General features: G+C 42.4%; 1 protein-coding gene across 1 annotated transcript in view; it reads left to right on the forward strand.

The window, feature by feature from the left end:
- Positions 1 to 16,245, forward strand: part of LOC311113758 (STE20-like serine/threonine-protein kinase) — a 38,859-nt gene that overhangs the window by 13,441 nt on the left and 9,173 nt on the right. The window contains exons 5-13 of the mRNA XM_084157064.1: positions 1,232 to 1,304; positions 1,621 to 1,815; positions 2,108 to 2,189; positions 5,413 to 5,544; positions 5,825 to 6,682; positions 6,917 to 7,047; positions 7,426 to 7,549; positions 8,139 to 8,318; positions 15,157 to 15,286. Coding sequence (XP_084013190.1) covers positions 1,232 to 1,304; positions 1,621 to 1,815; positions 2,108 to 2,189; positions 5,413 to 5,544; positions 5,825 to 6,682; positions 6,917 to 7,047; positions 7,426 to 7,549; positions 8,139 to 8,318; positions 15,157 to 15,286 — 1,905 coding nt within the window. The remainder of the gene's footprint in view (positions 1 to 1,231; positions 1,305 to 1,620; positions 1,816 to 2,107; positions 2,190 to 5,412; positions 5,545 to 5,824; positions 6,683 to 6,916; positions 7,048 to 7,425; positions 7,550 to 8,138; positions 8,319 to 15,156; positions 15,287 to 16,245) is intronic.

The following is a 16,245-nucleotide window of genomic DNA, read 5'->3' on the forward strand; positions in this document are numbered from 1 at the left end:
TGGGTTGTGGCTGGGTCTTCCAGTATGACAACGACCCGAAACACACAGCCAGGGCAACTAAGGAGTGGCTCCGTAAGAAGCATCTCAAGGTCCTGGAGTGGCCTAGCCAGTCTCCAGACCTGAACCCAATAGAAAATCTTTGGAGGGAGCTGAAAGTCCGTATTGCCCATTGACAGCCCCGAAACCTGAAGGATCTGGAGAAGGTCTGTATGGAGGAGTGGGCCAAAATCCCTGCTGCAGTGTGTGCAACCTGGTCAAGACCTACAGGAAACGTATGATCTCTGTAATTGCAAACAAAGGTTTCTGTACCAAATATTAAGTTCTGCTTTTCTGATGTATCAAATACTTATGTCATGCAATAAAATGAAAATCAATTACTTAAAAATCATACAATGTGATTTTCTGGATGTTTTAGATTCCGTCTCTCACAGTTGAAGTGTACCTATGATAAAAATCACAGACCTCTACATGCTTTGTAAGTAGGAAAACCTGCAAAATCGGCAGTGTATCAAATACTTGTTCTCCCCACTGTAATAGGAAGAGGAAGTGTAAACTCTAACATCATTTTTTGTTTATTAATTTGGCCATATTAAAAAACAAGCACACATAAAACTTGAAAAAGCCATACATGCACTTGAGTAAAATCATCGAGGATAACACACAAAAAAGTCTGGGACTTATTTCCATTGTGGTCCTAAACATAGCCTATTAGCTAGAATGGTAACGCGAAACACATTTCCGCTAAGAGCAGCAGTTTATCTGGTTAAACAAAGGTTAGCCATGTGTTGGCAAAAATGTATGTCCAAGTCAAGAAAGCTTACCAGCAGCCAGCGGCAATTGCCGCACTGGTAGCCTATTCGCAGATGCTTTTTCAAAGCCTATGTCAGATACTCCAGTGAGTGTAATTAGCTCCAATGAGTGTAATTGGCTCAATATTAGGAGTTGAGAAATAAAGTTGACATCATTAGAAGATAATATCCTCTTTTCTACTGTAGGAATGTAATTTAAAATGTGTTTATTATGTTGTTGCTAATGATACTCATAAAAACATTTTTTTTAAAAATAATAATAACTTAAAAAATTAAAAAATAATTGGCGGACCCCCTGCAGTACCTCTAGGGAGGCGCGGACCACTGGGTGAATACCCCTGGCTTAGGCTATTTGTTATGAACAACAAAACATGTTGTACCCTAGTCGCTAATAGCAGCACTATTTCCCATCTGTGTTTCAGCTGACTTTGGTGTGTCAGCCAAAAACACCAAAACACTACAGAGGAGAGACTCTTTCATCGGGACGCCATACTGGTGAGTCAAACATGAAAACCTGTCATATTGTTGTATTTCATCAAATTACTATTTCTCCCCATTCTTCTGAAATGGGCAGTCATCATGGTTGACTTTTTAATGTATTCAAAACATTTTTATTTACTTGCATTTCAATTTATAGAAACCCTAATGTATAGCCTACAAAATGGCAATATTACTGTACAAAAATACTACAATTCCACACTTCCACACAATTCGTTTCATAGTCATTGTCCCTTTCATTGGTCATTCATATTTCACTGAAACATCTCCTTTCCTCTGATTGGTCATTTTTAAAAATCTGTTCTCTTCCCAGGATGGCCCCGGAGGTGGTGATGTGTGAGACGTTTAAGGACCGGCCGTACGACTACAAGGCTGACATCTGGTCCCTGGGGGTGACTCTGATCGAGCTGGCCCAGATCGAGCCTCCCAACCACGAGATGAACCCTATGAGAGTCCTGCTGAAAATAGCCAAGGCCGATCCTCCTACCCTGATGCAGCCGTCGCGCTGGTAAGTCTGGCGTGTCAGTCAGTGATGTGGCAGCCTGGCAAACAAGGTATTTCTGTCTAGGTTTGGCCTCAGGAAGAAATGCCCTTTTGATACGCTGTCACTTTGCACAATGCTCCTTTTCTTGCATAGAGAGATTGTATCACTCTTATTCACTCCTCTCTGCACCTGTTGAGATGGTTCTACCTGTTCTAATTTACCTCAATGCCTTTGAGAGGAATACATGACACTGTTGAATTGTAGCCCATTTTCAATGTTGTAGTTATGACAAATGATCTCCATTCACTCTCTTCAGGTCTCCAGAGTTCAGTGATTTCCTAAGAAAGTGTCTGGATAAGAATGTGGACAACAGATGGAATGTGGCACAACTTCTACAGGTAATGGTGACACCCCTTTTGCCCTCACTTTCCCCTTTGTTCCCTCACCCCACCTCCTCTTCTCCTCACCCCACCTCCTCTTCTCCTCACCCCACCTCCTCTTCTCCTCACCCCACCTCCGCCCCCTAGCACAGCACTCCACCCCACGGCCACCTGTCAAATTAAATACATGGCCATATTGTCCCCTGATCATGATCCGATAGCTGCTCATCCGGTACATCTAAGGTACATCTGTGTCAACCAGGTACCTGGTGTGCTAGCTAGCGCGCTAACGACACTTACTTATCCCCTCTGCGCCTCCGTCAGCACAACAGGCTTTTCTTTCCGAAAGGGTTTAAGGAGCGACCGCTAAGCTAGACAGAATGACTTCCAGACAGACAGTAAGAAGATAAGGCGTACGGAGGACATAAACACACATGAGCTCAGTGTGGGACAGTACAACAGGAGTATGGTTGGGATCTTTTAGCAAAAGGCCAAATGGCCGTGAACATACAGAACAGTAGTCTACCACCGATGAAGGTGTTGATAGCGTTGAAGCTGCATATTCTTAGGCCGGCGATTGATTATGTTCAGCAGGTGTCCTGGCAAAAGGTAAGACTTTGGTTTTGGTGTTTGGAAGAGGGATGCATTATGACTGCAGGAACTTACAGTAGGGAAGACAGTGTGCTTTGTGTATCAATCAGATTGTTTTGAGTTGTTATGAAGATTGTACTTCCAATTTTTTACTAAATAGACACTGAGTGTACAAAACATTTGGAACACTTTCCTAATATTGAGTTGCACCCCCTTTTGCCCTCAGAACAGCCTCAATTCATCGGGGCATGGACTACAAGGTGTCGAAACCGTTCCACAGGGATGCTGGCCCATGTTGACTCCAATGCTTCCTACAGATGTGTCAAGTTGGCTGGATTTCCTTTGAGTGGTAGACCATTCTTCATACATACTGGAAACTGTTGAGCGTGAAAAACCCAGCAGCGTTGCAGTTCTTGACACACTCAAACTGGTGCGCCTGACAGCTACTACCATACCCTGTTCAAACGCTTTTGCCCATTCACCCTCTGAATGGCACACATACACAATCCACGTCTCAAAAATCCTTCTTTAATCGGTCACCTCCCCTTCATTGACACTGATTGAAGTGGATTTAACAGGTGACATCACTAAGGGATCATAGCTTTCACCTGGATTCACCTGGTCAGTCTATGTCATGTTTTGTACACTGTGTATTTTTCTTAATTTCTTTTTTCTTGATTTGTGTGATTTGTCCAAATTTTGGAGATTGCACGTCTTTGACTGCAATGTTGAAATCGCGCAAATATTGATGTTCTCTTTTCAGATGCAGTGTAAGTAGTGCACTTCAAGGGGACATACAGTGGCTTGCGAAAGTATTCATCCCCCCTTGGCATTTTTCCTATTTTGTTGCCTTACAACCTGGAATTAAAATAGATTTTTGGGGGGTTTGTATCATTTGATTTAAACAACATGCCTACCACTTTGAAGATGCCAAATATTTCTTTTGTGAAACAAACAAGAAATAAGACAAAAAAACAGAAAACTTAAGCGTGCATAACTATTCACCACCCCCCCAGAGTCAATACTTTGTAGCGCCACCTTTTGCAGCAATTACAGCTGCAAGTCTCTTGGGTTATGTCTCTATAAACTTGGCACATCTAGCTGCTGGGATTTTTGCCCATTCTTCAAGGCAAAACTGCTCCAGCTCCTTCAAGTTGGATGGGTTTCGCTGGTGTACAGCAATCTTTAAGTCATACCACAAATTCTCAATTGGATTGAGGTCTTGGCTTTGACTAGGCCATTCCAAGACATGTAAATGTTTCCCCTTAAACCACTTTAGTGTTGCTTTAGCAGTATGCTTAGGGTCATTGTCCTGCTGGAAGGTGAACCTCCGTTCCAGTCTCAAATCTCTGGAAGACTGAAACAGGTTTCCCTCAAGAATTTCCCTGTATTTAGCGCCATCCATCATTGCTTCAATTCTGACCAGTTTCCCAGTCCCTGTCGATGAAAAACATCCCCACAGCATGATGCTGCCACCACCATGCATCACTGTGGGGATGGTGTTCTCGGGGTGATGAGGTGTTGGGTTTGCACCAGACATAGCGTTTTCCTTGATGGCCAAAAAGCACAATTTTAGTCTCATCTGACCAGAGTACCTTCTTCCATATGTTTGGGGAGTCTCCCACATGCCTTTTGGCGAACACCAAAAGTGTTTGCTTATTTTTTTCTTTAAGCAATGGCTTTTTTCTACCCACTCTTCCGTAAAGCCCAGCTCTGTGGAGTGTACGGCTTAAAGTGGTCATATGGACAGGTCCTCCGTAGCTCAGCTGGTAGAGCACGGCGCTTGTAACGCCAGGGTAGTGGGTTCGATCCCCGGGACCACCCATACACAAAAAAAAAAAATGTATGCACGCATGACTGTAAGTCGCTTTGGATAAAAGCGTCTGCTAAGTGGCATATTATTATTATTATTATATATTCCAATCTCCGCTGTGGAGCTTTGCAGCTCCTTCAGGGTTATCTTTGGTCTCTTTGTTGCCTCTCTGATTAATGCCCTCCTTGCCTGGTCCGTGAGTTTTGGTGGGCGGCCCTCTCTTGGCAGCTTTGTTGTGCCATATTCTTTCAATTTTTAATAATGGATTTAATGGTGCTCTGTGGGATGTTCAAAGTTTGATATTTTTTTATAACCCAACCCTGATCTGTACTTCTCCACAACTTTGTCCCTGACCTGTTTGGAGAGCTCCTTGGTCTTCATGGTGCTGCTTGCTTAGTGGTGTTGCAGACTCTGGGGCCTTTCAGAACAGGTGTATATATACTGAGATCATGTGACAGATCATGTGACACTTAGATTGCACACAGGTGGACTTTATTTAACTAATTATGTGACTTCTGAAGGTAATTGGTTGCACCAGATCTTATTTAGGGGCTTCATAGCAAAGGGTGTGAATACATATGCACGCACCACTTTTCCGTTATTTATTTGTTCTAATTTTTTTAAACAAGTTATTTTTTTCATTCCACTTCAACAATTTGGACTATTTTGTGTATGTCCTTTACATGAAATCCAAATAAAAATCAATTTAAATTACAGGTTGTAATGCAACAAAATAGGAAAAACGCCAAGGGGGATGAATACTTTTGCAAGGCACTGTAATAGTCTTTATATCTAAAAGTGTCCTCAATATTGTGTATCTTTTTTTTATCGTTGCAGCATCCATTTTTGAGTACTGTGACAGACAGCAGACCATTGAGGGAGCTGATTGCTGAAGCAAAGGCTGAGGTTTATGAGGAGATTGAGGAACACAAGGAGGAAGAGGAGGAGGAGGAAGGAGAGACTCAACGGGTATGTTACACCACAGACTGCTCAGTTAGAAAAATAACCACATGAAAGAGTGTGAAATTCTATAGATGGACAGTGTGTATTCTTCTGTGGTGTTTATCATTTATTATAAAGAACAGGCTACAGGCTGTACTGACTTGACAAAAATAAGGAAAGTTATTGACTATTGGTTAGAAGGATATATTTAGAATCATTCCCACAGTTCTATTATTTGAATGATAATCTAGGCATTATTTGTTGATTATTTTAACCTACATTTAGATTTTTATCACTTCTTCTTCAGGGTCACAAACGTGCACTGTCCGATGCCAGCGTTGCCAGCTCGGAGGATGAGAAATTCCCTCAGTCTCCCTCAGCTTCCATCTTGGAGTCTTTACCGGAGAAGGCTGAACCGGTTATCCCAACACCACAGATTGTTGAAAAGATCCCTGAACCAAGTGTCGTCAAGCCAGAGGAGAACCATGTTGTGGACACTAGCTTCGTCGAGGAGCCCACTGTCCCTGCAGAAGTAGAGAAAATGGATGAGACCCTTAGCGTTTCAATAAATGGAGAGACAACAGAAACCAGTGAGAAACTAGTGGAGGTGAAGGAAGAGGAGGAGAATGTTCCAGAAATAGCAGAGGTTACCCCAACAGAACCCAGTGAGATAGCTTCTTCAGAACCAGCTGAGAAACCAGCAGAGCCCCACCCAGAAGGAACCATTTCCAATGCTGAAGTCACCACAGTAGACAAGGAGATGGAACAACTGGCCATATCCAATCAGGATGAAAAGGAAGTGGACACAGCCGAGGTCCAGACGATTGAGGTCACCGCAGAGGCCAAGGACGAGCCAACGGAAGACAAGATGGAAGTTGAGGAGGAACCAGCTAACGAGGAGCCTAGCAGGGAAGCAAAGGTTACCGTGACAACCCCAGAGGAGACTCCTGCATCTCCGGCAGTCCAGAAAGAGGAGGAAGGAAAGAGAGTGGTGTATAAGCCAACTGCGGAGGAGACAGGGACTCCAGTGAAGTCTAAGGATGAGAAGGAGAGGGATTCGGACTCTGGGAGTAGTTCTGCTGCAGATAACGGCAGCATAGACATGAACCTCTCCATCTCCAGCTTCCTGACCAAAACCAAGGAGCCAGGAACCCTCTCCATACAGGTACGGCATCACAATATACTCTCTTTAGAGAATGTCTTTGATCAAATCCATTGGTAATAACTAAGTAATCCAGTAATAACCCTCATGCATAAGCCATTCTAAATGCTTCATACATTATTCTAGGTGTTATAAATGCTTATGAATTGTAATGTTTATAATGACTGCTTTATCCCATAAAGTAGTCAAACTATGGTATGTTGATGGTATATTTATTGCCACCATTTTGTTTTTCAGGAAACCAAGCGCCAGAAGAAGACACTGAAGAAGACCCGTAGGTTCATGGTGGATGGAGTCGAGGTTAGCGTGACGACGTCGAAGATCATCACCGATAATGACACCAAGAATGAGGAGATGAGGTTCCTCAGGTAAAGATTCATTTACATTAATTTGCATTTTGAGCATTATGCCAGTACTATGCAAGGATATAATCCATCTCTCCTGCAGTATAAGCTCAAGCTTAGGATCTAACTGAACTGAATGAACTAGCGAATGTAGCTATTTTAGTACACTGAGTGTACAAAACATTAGTAACAACTTCCTAGTATTGAGTTGCACCCCCTTTTGCCCTCAGTTCATTTGCATATCAAAGTGCTACTCAGTTGCATGCATAGAGATATGTTGTTATATAACGTACTCATTGTTCTCTTGAGAGACTCTTCCTTCTGCATTGCTTTGGGTTGGTTAATCTCCTTTTGGGGAAAAAGATGTTCCTCTCTCATAGTTTTTTCCTCGTCCTCTCTCAGGCGTCAGGAGCTGAGGGAGCTACGTTTCCTGCAAAAGGAGGAACAGAGGGCCCAGCAGCAGCTCAGCAATAAACTGCAGCAGCAGAAAGAACAGATATGCCGCCGCTTCGAACAGGAGACGACCGTGAGTCACTGTCCATTTTGTCAAAGCCTCAATGGGAGGTGCTTTGAGACCTATTGAAAGGTGTCATGTATTACTGTAATTCCATGTAGTGCTGTAGTACTTTAATTGCCTATTCGTGACCCAGGTCCCAGTTATACTGTGTCCAACCTAGCAGAGTGACAGCTGATTGCCTACTGGTGTGGTCACAACCAATCCTGAAGGAGCATGCTAAACCACACATGACTTTGAAACAGTAAGCTGAATGAACCCAGTAAGACCAGTTAGTCCCTGTCCAGTATTGCAGAGGTGTGCCCCGTCCACACCACACCACAGCTTCCATGTGCCTTTTGCTCCTTTTACGTCATGACTTATTTCTGGACTAGGTAAATCCTTCTGTATGTCAGTTAAACTGCCACTCACGGTTTAGACAGAGACTGAACTGAATCCACTAGCCAGCCAGTAAATCCATGGCAGACGGGATGCCACTGAAATGCCATTGCTTTCTGTAATATTCCAATCATTCATTGATGACCAGTGTTTGGATACTAGTTCTATTTATAGTGAAAGTGACGAACTGACACCGAATCAAAATGACATCCTCATTCTACAGAGTAAGAAGCGCCAGTACGACCAGGAAGTGGAGAACCTGGAGAGACAGCAGAAGCAGACCATCGAGAGGCTGGAGCAGGAGCACACCAACCGGCTGAGGGACGAGGCCAAGCGCATCAAGGCCGAGCAGGACAAGGAGCTGTCCAAGTTCCAGAACATGCTCAAGAACCGCAAGAAAGAGGTAAGGAAGAAGGGGGTAGTGTGTGTTAGTGTTGCATGGTATACCAAAACATTGTTACTTTTTCGAAACTAGAACATGAAAAATGGTTCAGTACTAGAATTGTTGGTACTTTCGATACTTCTGACAAATGTGTCTCACGTCGTCTACTGATTGAGAGAGGATCAAGTCTGTCTATCAGCACAGCCGATGTCCCCTTATAGTGCGAGCGGACCGTGCCAGCTCCACTTACTCATTGCTAGCTCTAGCCTGTCCTGAGGAACCACTGCACTCACTGGGAATCTGGGCTGCATCATGTTAGCTCCCCACTCATGCTGCACAGAAGTTAATATATAATGCAACACTTGAATAATGCAAACCAGCATGTAGAAATGGTGCAACTGTTAATTACTGTTTGCAAAACAATGTTAATTACAGGCTAGAACACTTTACAATGCAAGATGATAACGGTAGCTTCCAGCTTTGTAGGCTAACTTTTCTTGCTAGCTTACAGCTTAAGTTAACATCAATTCACTACCCTAGTACTTTGTTTGTGATAATATGCAAACCATAACGCAAAATATGCTGATTTCAAAGCTGATTGTCACCAACAAACCATACAGTCATTGCCAAAAACATTATTCATTCACTTCGTCTCCCTCGCCTCAGGTTTCTCCTGTCTCTGTCACTGTGTATGAATGATGTCATTAAGTCTTAAAGACACAGCGTGCACTTTTATAAAATAAGAGATTGCTTCTTATGTGCAAATGTTGTTGAGCAGTACAATAAAATAAGTCCCAAATGGAAGGGAAACTGATTGTTTTTCATCTGTAACCCCATGAAATCAGCCAAAACAAGCATGCACACACTGCCAGGGCCTGATTAATGCAGGTGCTTACAGGGGCTGAAGCCCCGGGGGCCCAAGCACATATATTTTTTAAATATTTAAATGTTTACAGTTAACTATAAAATATCTAGGCCTATGATTTCTTAATCCGGCCCTGCACACTCCTGTTGAATATGTATTCATCTGTATTGTGAATAGGCCTAGGCTACATCTTGATTTACCCAGTTTATCAATAGAGATTTACCATTCAAATAAATGATTACCATTATGTTGTTATGTATTTAGATTGGTAAATAGAAAGTCAAATTGTATGATTGTATAATTGATTCATTAATTCATACATGGCTATCTTGATCAAGTGCCATTCTGTAAATTTGGCTAATACGCCTTTTTTAGCCGTGGTATCGTTTTGATATCGAGGATCGTGATGGTATCGAGTACCATGATACTAAACTTGGTATCGGCATCAAATGTTTTGGTATCGTGACAACACTAGTGTGTGTGGTATGTGTATGTTGTAACTGAAGCTGTAAATGTCTGGCTGTGTGTGTGCTTGTGGTATACAGTACATTTGTGGAAAAGAAACATGTTGATCCGTTTTAGATTAGATTAAGCAGCGATTGGACTCTCATTGGCTGTGTGTGATTTGCAGGGTTGTTTTCACTATAATGTCTTCCTGTTACGTTTTACATTTACATTTTAGTCATTTAACAGACGCTCTTATCCAGAGCAACCTACAGTCATCTTAAGATAGCTTGGTAAAAAAACACATATCACAGTTGTAGCAAGTACATTTTTCCTCAATAAAGAAGTTATCAGCAAAGTCAGTGCTAGTAGGAAAAGTCAACTAGGAATCGTTTTCTTTTCAACAACAACACTAATTGAAAGACAAAAATATACTAAGCTACTCTTGCAGAGATTAGTTGTCTTCCCAGGCTATAGATGAGCTATGTTGAACTGGATCACTAAAAGTATTTTAGTATGCATGATGTACTGTTGAACTGGATAACTAAAAGTATTTTAATATGCCTGATGTTCTGTTGAACTGTATCACTAGAAGTAGTTTTAATATGCATGATGTACTGTTGAACTGGATCACTAAAAGTAGTTTTAAAATGTATGTTGAACTGGATCACTAAAAGTAGTTTTAATATGCATGATGTACAGTTGAACTGGATAACTAAAAGTAGTTTTAATATGCATGATGTACTGTTGAACTGGATCACTAAAAGTAGTTTTAATATGCATGATGTACTGTTGAACTGGATCACTACAGTCAGAGGAGGACAGATATTGGTGACATCATGCCACAATATATTGTAAGAACTAGTCCTATTTTCAATATCTTAAATTTCACAGGGTAGTTAAGACCAGCTGACAAAGATGATATATTCTCAATATCTTGTTTGGAAGGATTTCCCTTGTTTACCATTGACAGTGATGTGAATGTGTAGATGTTTATCCATGTGCACCCCAGTTCCTCCTCAGTATTAATCCCTTAGTGTGCCCTCGTAAGAGGATAGCCCAATCAACACGACAATCCAATGCCTATTTATAGCGGCTAGCGTTTTACTGACACACCTGTGGTTACAGTAGATCTCTCTCATAGGGGTTTATATAACCTGTGTCTAAATCAGTCTGAAACTGCCACTTCTCATCACCTGATCCCAGATTTGTAGCCTATGTGCTGTAGCTAAATGATTCTGACGAGGCTATAGTCAGAGACTTTGGCTTATGCAGTACATATACACTACCGTTCAAAAGTTTGGGGTCACTTAGAAATGTCCTTGTTTTTGAAAGAAAACCATTTTTTTTGTCCATTAAAATAACATCAAATTGATCAGAAATACAGTGTAGACATTGTTAATGTTGTAAATGGCTATTGTAGAATACAGTGGGGGGAAAAAGTATTTAGTCAGCCACCAATTGTGCAAGTTCTCCCACTTAAAAAGATGAGAGAGGCCTGTAATTTTCATCATAGGTACACGTCAACTATGACAGACAAATTGAGAAAAAGAAATCCAGAAAATCACATTGTAGGATTTTTTATGAATTTATTTGCAAATTATGGTGGAAAATAAGTATTTGGTCACCTACAAACAAGCAAGATTTCTGGCTCTCACAGACCTGTAACTTCTTCTTTAAGAGGCTCCTCTGTCCTCCACTCGTTACCTGTATTAATGGCACCTGTTTGAACTTGTTATCTGTATAAAAGACACCTGTCCACAACCTCAAACAGTCACACTCCAAACTCCACTATGGCCAAGACCAAAGAGCTGTCAAAGGACACCAGAAACAAAATTGTAGACCTGCACCAGACTGGGAAGACTGAATCTGCAATAGGTAAGCAGCTTGGTTTGAAGAAATCAACTGTGGGAGCAATTATTAGGAAATGGAAGACATACAAGACCACTGGTAATCTCCCTCGATCTGGGGCTCCACGCAAGATCTCACCCCGTGGGGTCAAAATGATCACAAGAACGGTGAGCAAAAATCTTAGAACCACACAGGGGGACCTAGTGAATGACCTGCAGAGAGCTGGGACCAAAGTAACAAAGCCTACCATCAGTAACACACTACGCCGCCAGGGACTCAAATCCTGCAGTGCCAGATGTGTCCCCCTGCTTAAGCCAGTACATGTCCAGGCCCGTTTGAAGTTTGCTATAGTGCATTTGGATGATCCAGAAGAGGATTGGGAGAATGTCATATGGTCAGATGAAACCAAAATATAACTTTTTGGTAAAAACCTCAACTCGTCGTGTTTGGAGGACAAAGAATGCTGAGTTGCATCCAAAGAACACCATACCTACTGTGAAGCATGGGGGTGGAAACATCATGCTTTGGGGCTGTTTTTCTGCAAAGGGACCAGGACGACTGATCCGTGTAAAGGAAAGAATGAATGGGGCCATGTATCGTGAGATTTTGAGTGAAAACCTCCTTCCATCAGCAAGGGCATTGAAGATGAAACGTGGCTGGGTCTTTCAGCATGACAATGATCCCAAACACACCGCCCGGGCAACGAAGGAGTGGCTTCGTAAGAAGCATTTCAAGGTCCTGGAGTGGCCTAGCCAGTCTCCAGATCTCAACCCCATAGAAAATCTTTGGAGGGAGTTGAAAGTCCGTGTTGCCCAGCGACAGCCCCAAAACATCACTGCTCTAGAGGAGATCTGCATGGAGGAATGGGCCAAAATACCAGCAACAGTGTGTGCAAACCTTGTGAAGACTTACAGAAAACGTTTGACCTGTGTCATTGCCAACAAAGGGTATATAACAAAGTATTGAGAAACTTTTGTTATTGACCAAATACTTATTTTCCACCATCATTTGCAAATAAATTCATTAAAACTCCTACAATGTGAATTTCTGGATTTTTTCTTCTCATTTTGTCTGTCATAGTTGACGTGTACCTATGATGAAAATTACAGGCCTCTCTCATCTTTTTAAGTGGGAGAACTTGCACAATTGGTGGCTGACTAAATACTTTTTTCACCCACTGTATCTAAATAGGCGTACAGAGGCCCATTATCAGCAACCATCAGTCCTGTGTTCCAATGGCACGTTGTGTTTGCTAATCATTTTACATTTACATTTTAGTCATTTAGCAGACGCTCTTATCCAGAGCGACTTACAGTTAGTGAGTGCATACATAATTTTTTTATTTTTCATACTGGCCCCCCGTGGGAATCGAACCCACAACCCTGGCGTTGCAAACGCCATGCTCTACCAACTGAGCTACATCCCTGCCGGCCATTCCCTCCCCTACCCTGGACGACGCTGGGCCAATTGTGCGCCGCCCCATGGGTCTCCCGGTCGCGGCCGGCTACGACAGAGCCTGGATTCGAACCAGGATCTCTAGTGGCACAGCTAGACCACTGCGCCACCCAAACTTATCCAAGTTTATCATTTTAAAAGGCTATTTGATCATTAGAAAACCCTTTTGCAATTATGTTAGCACAGCTGAAAACTGTTGTGCTGATTAAAGAAGCAATAAAACTGGCCTTCTTGATACTAGTTGAGTATCTGGAGCATCAGCAATTGTGGGTTCAATTACAGGCTCAAAATGGCCAGAAACAAATAACTTTCTTTTGAAACTCGTCAGTCTATTCTTGTTCTGAGAAATGAAGGCTATTCCATGCGAGAAATTGCCAAGAAACTGAAGATCTCGTACAATGCTGTGTACTACTCCCTTCACAGAACAGCGCAAGTGACCCCAAACTTTTGAACGGTAGTCTGACATCAAGCTACTTCTCATAGACTTTGGCTAATGAGTTGAAACACACATCCATATAAAATTATTGCTGTTGTTTCTGCTGTCACGATCGTGTGTTTGTTTGTGGGCTGCCTCGTGCCATAGTTCAAACAGGAAAGGCGACTGTCGCCCAGGCACAAGAGAAACGCTATCGTGAAATGGAGAAAAGAGGATATAATCACAACTCCACGTGAAGAGGTAGTTTGGTGTGGAAAACTTCTGGTGTGGCTTTCCTACTTGGACTGTCCCTTCAATGCCAGTCTACAATGCTTCTGTTGACTGCTTTCAAGATCACTGTCATTTGGCCCCTATGGGAATTCTTGGGCTACTCTTTTTTCCAAAACTTGTCTTTTGTGTGGTTTGTTTTTGGTCAAAAATAGTTTGTGTATGTATTATTCTACAGTAGATAATTTAATTAAAAACATTAATCAAGTAGGCTTACAGTATCTTCCAGCGCAAGTTACAGCACAGTCTAACACTATTGATGTGTTTTCTAACAATCCACCCACCTGTGAATCATTGTGGAACACATTGCCTGTATATTACGGGGGTGTAACAGTGTGTCAGTGTAATGGTTAACTTAGCCAGCAATGTTTATGGATGAGTGGCTGATAATTAGTAGAGTATAATCTGTTCTGGTCTGCAATGTGTGGCCCAGGTTACTGTACTGTTTATAGCCTGAGTGCCAGTCTGTTTGTGCACTATTGCCAACTCCTTTTCCCTTACGGTCATACATAATAATGAGCGTTGGCAGTAATGCACAAACAGACTGGCATTCAGGCGATATGTTATGATTTAGTAGAGTATAGGTCTAATTTGTTGTGATCTACAGGGAGTGGCCCAGGGTATGATTAAATATTTTCAGTTGTCCTCCTGCACTCTCTTCAACGCCCCCATGCAGGATATAAGTTGGAAGATTTCCCCCTTGGTTTGAAATGTGTCCTCTTCCTGCTCTCTCACATGCCAGTGGATTCACTCACTGACTTTGAGACGGCAGTGTTTATATTGGTGCGTTTGTGTGAGTGGAATACCTTGTGTGTGTTCTCCGTTCTCCTTTCCTTAACACCTGGACTGATCGGTATGTGGAGGGCTGGTCTAAAGGGAATGCAGCAGTATTCTGTTTTGGGATTTGGCCTACACATTTCTATAGAGGAAACATCATCAATCCTAAACTTAGCATTTCAATCAACCTGGAACTTAGCAATGAACAACAACATTCACAGTGCACTGCCTATAAACGTATCAAATCTGCCAGTCGACATCCGGTGCTCTACATTTTCGATGACCCAGCACATCTAGTATATGTCCTATCGCCACATTGTTGCCAACTTCCACAATGTGGTCCATTAACTCTAGCCATACTTATCCCCAGGTAAACTATTTTTTTGAATGGAAACCCATAGTCCAGACCCCATACAGTAGGGTTGGCCAGATTACATGCCTGTCCTGATGAGGGGGGTTACATCAACGAGATAGACCTGTCTGCCAGCCTCAATACTCAAAGGTGACTCTCTCTCGTGCTGTTGGAGTCGACTGGGGGAACTAGAGCAGTTGAGGTGAGGTGAAGACAGCCCATTCCAAATTGACGGACAGACGTGTTGTTTGGCATCGGCAGCCTGTGTTGTTTTTTTTGCCGTGCGATTACTGTTGGTTTGAATTGAAAAATGAAAAAATGCAGTGGAACTGGCTTCAAGGTCCAGAGTTGAGTTTGAGGGGTGTATAGAGATTCTTTACTTATCCAACTGTCTTTCCCTCTTCTTCCTCAGGAGCAGGAGTTCCTGCAGAAACAGCAGCAGGAGCTGGACTGTGCCCTGAAGAAGATCATCCAGCAACACAAACACGAGCTGGCCACCATCGAGAGAGACTGTCTCAACCACAAACAACAGCTCCTCAGAGGTGAAGATATATCTCTCGGCGTGATACATAAACTATAGATAGGTACTCAGTCATAGCTCCTTTCAGAGGGGAGAAACCTTCCTTAACCACAAACAGAAGATGCATGGCTCTGTGTGAGATGCAAGTAGCACAGATGCAAATTGCAGTAGGAATGATACACGACCTTACAAAGGTCGTAGTCACTACATAGAAACAGGCTACCCTAGCCGCTATCACCAGCATACTTGAAGGAAATATGGTAAACCTTACTGTTTGTGTGTGAGATGTAAACAGCAAACACACAGTGACATAGTATATAACTTAAAACAGAAGCTCTACAGAGTTCAACCTAAGGCACCGTCAGGCCTTGACTCTAATTGAGCAATAAGGCACGAGGGGGTGTGGTATATGGCCAATATTATGCACGACGCAACACGGAGTGCCTGGATACAGCCCTTAGCCGTGGTATATTGGCCATATACCACAAACCCTGAGATGCCTGATTGCTATTATAAACCTGTTACCAATGTAACATATATAAGTGAAATTAAATGTTTTGTCATACCTGTGATATACGGTCTGATATACCACTTCTTTCAGCCAATCAGCATTCAGGGTTAGAACCACCCAGTTTATAATACCTATTAATGCTGAGAACCTATCATGAACTGAACTGAACAGCGGCCTAATAACTCTGCCTGATCAGATTCCAGTCATCCCACACTTCATACACATCAGCTTACAGAAATAGCTCCACAGAAATGTTCACCAGCTGGAGGCCTTTATGACTTGCTGGTATGAGCCATGTCGTTAGAAAGTGAAGGAAAATGAATGTCTGAAGCAAGTGTCTCACAAACACATTTCAAGCTAACCAGTTAGTCAAATCTAGTGTCCCATGACATGGTTTTTGGGTACCAAGATTCGTCAACATCAAATACAAAGGAATGCAGATGAAAGATCTGATTACAGTGGTGGGGTAT

This window comes from Coregonus lavaretus (assembly GCF_964263955.1).
Source record: "Coregonus lavaretus genome assembly, chromosome: 40".
Lineage (NCBI taxonomy): Eukaryota > Metazoa > Chordata > Actinopteri > Salmoniformes > Salmonidae > Coregonus > Coregonus lavaretus.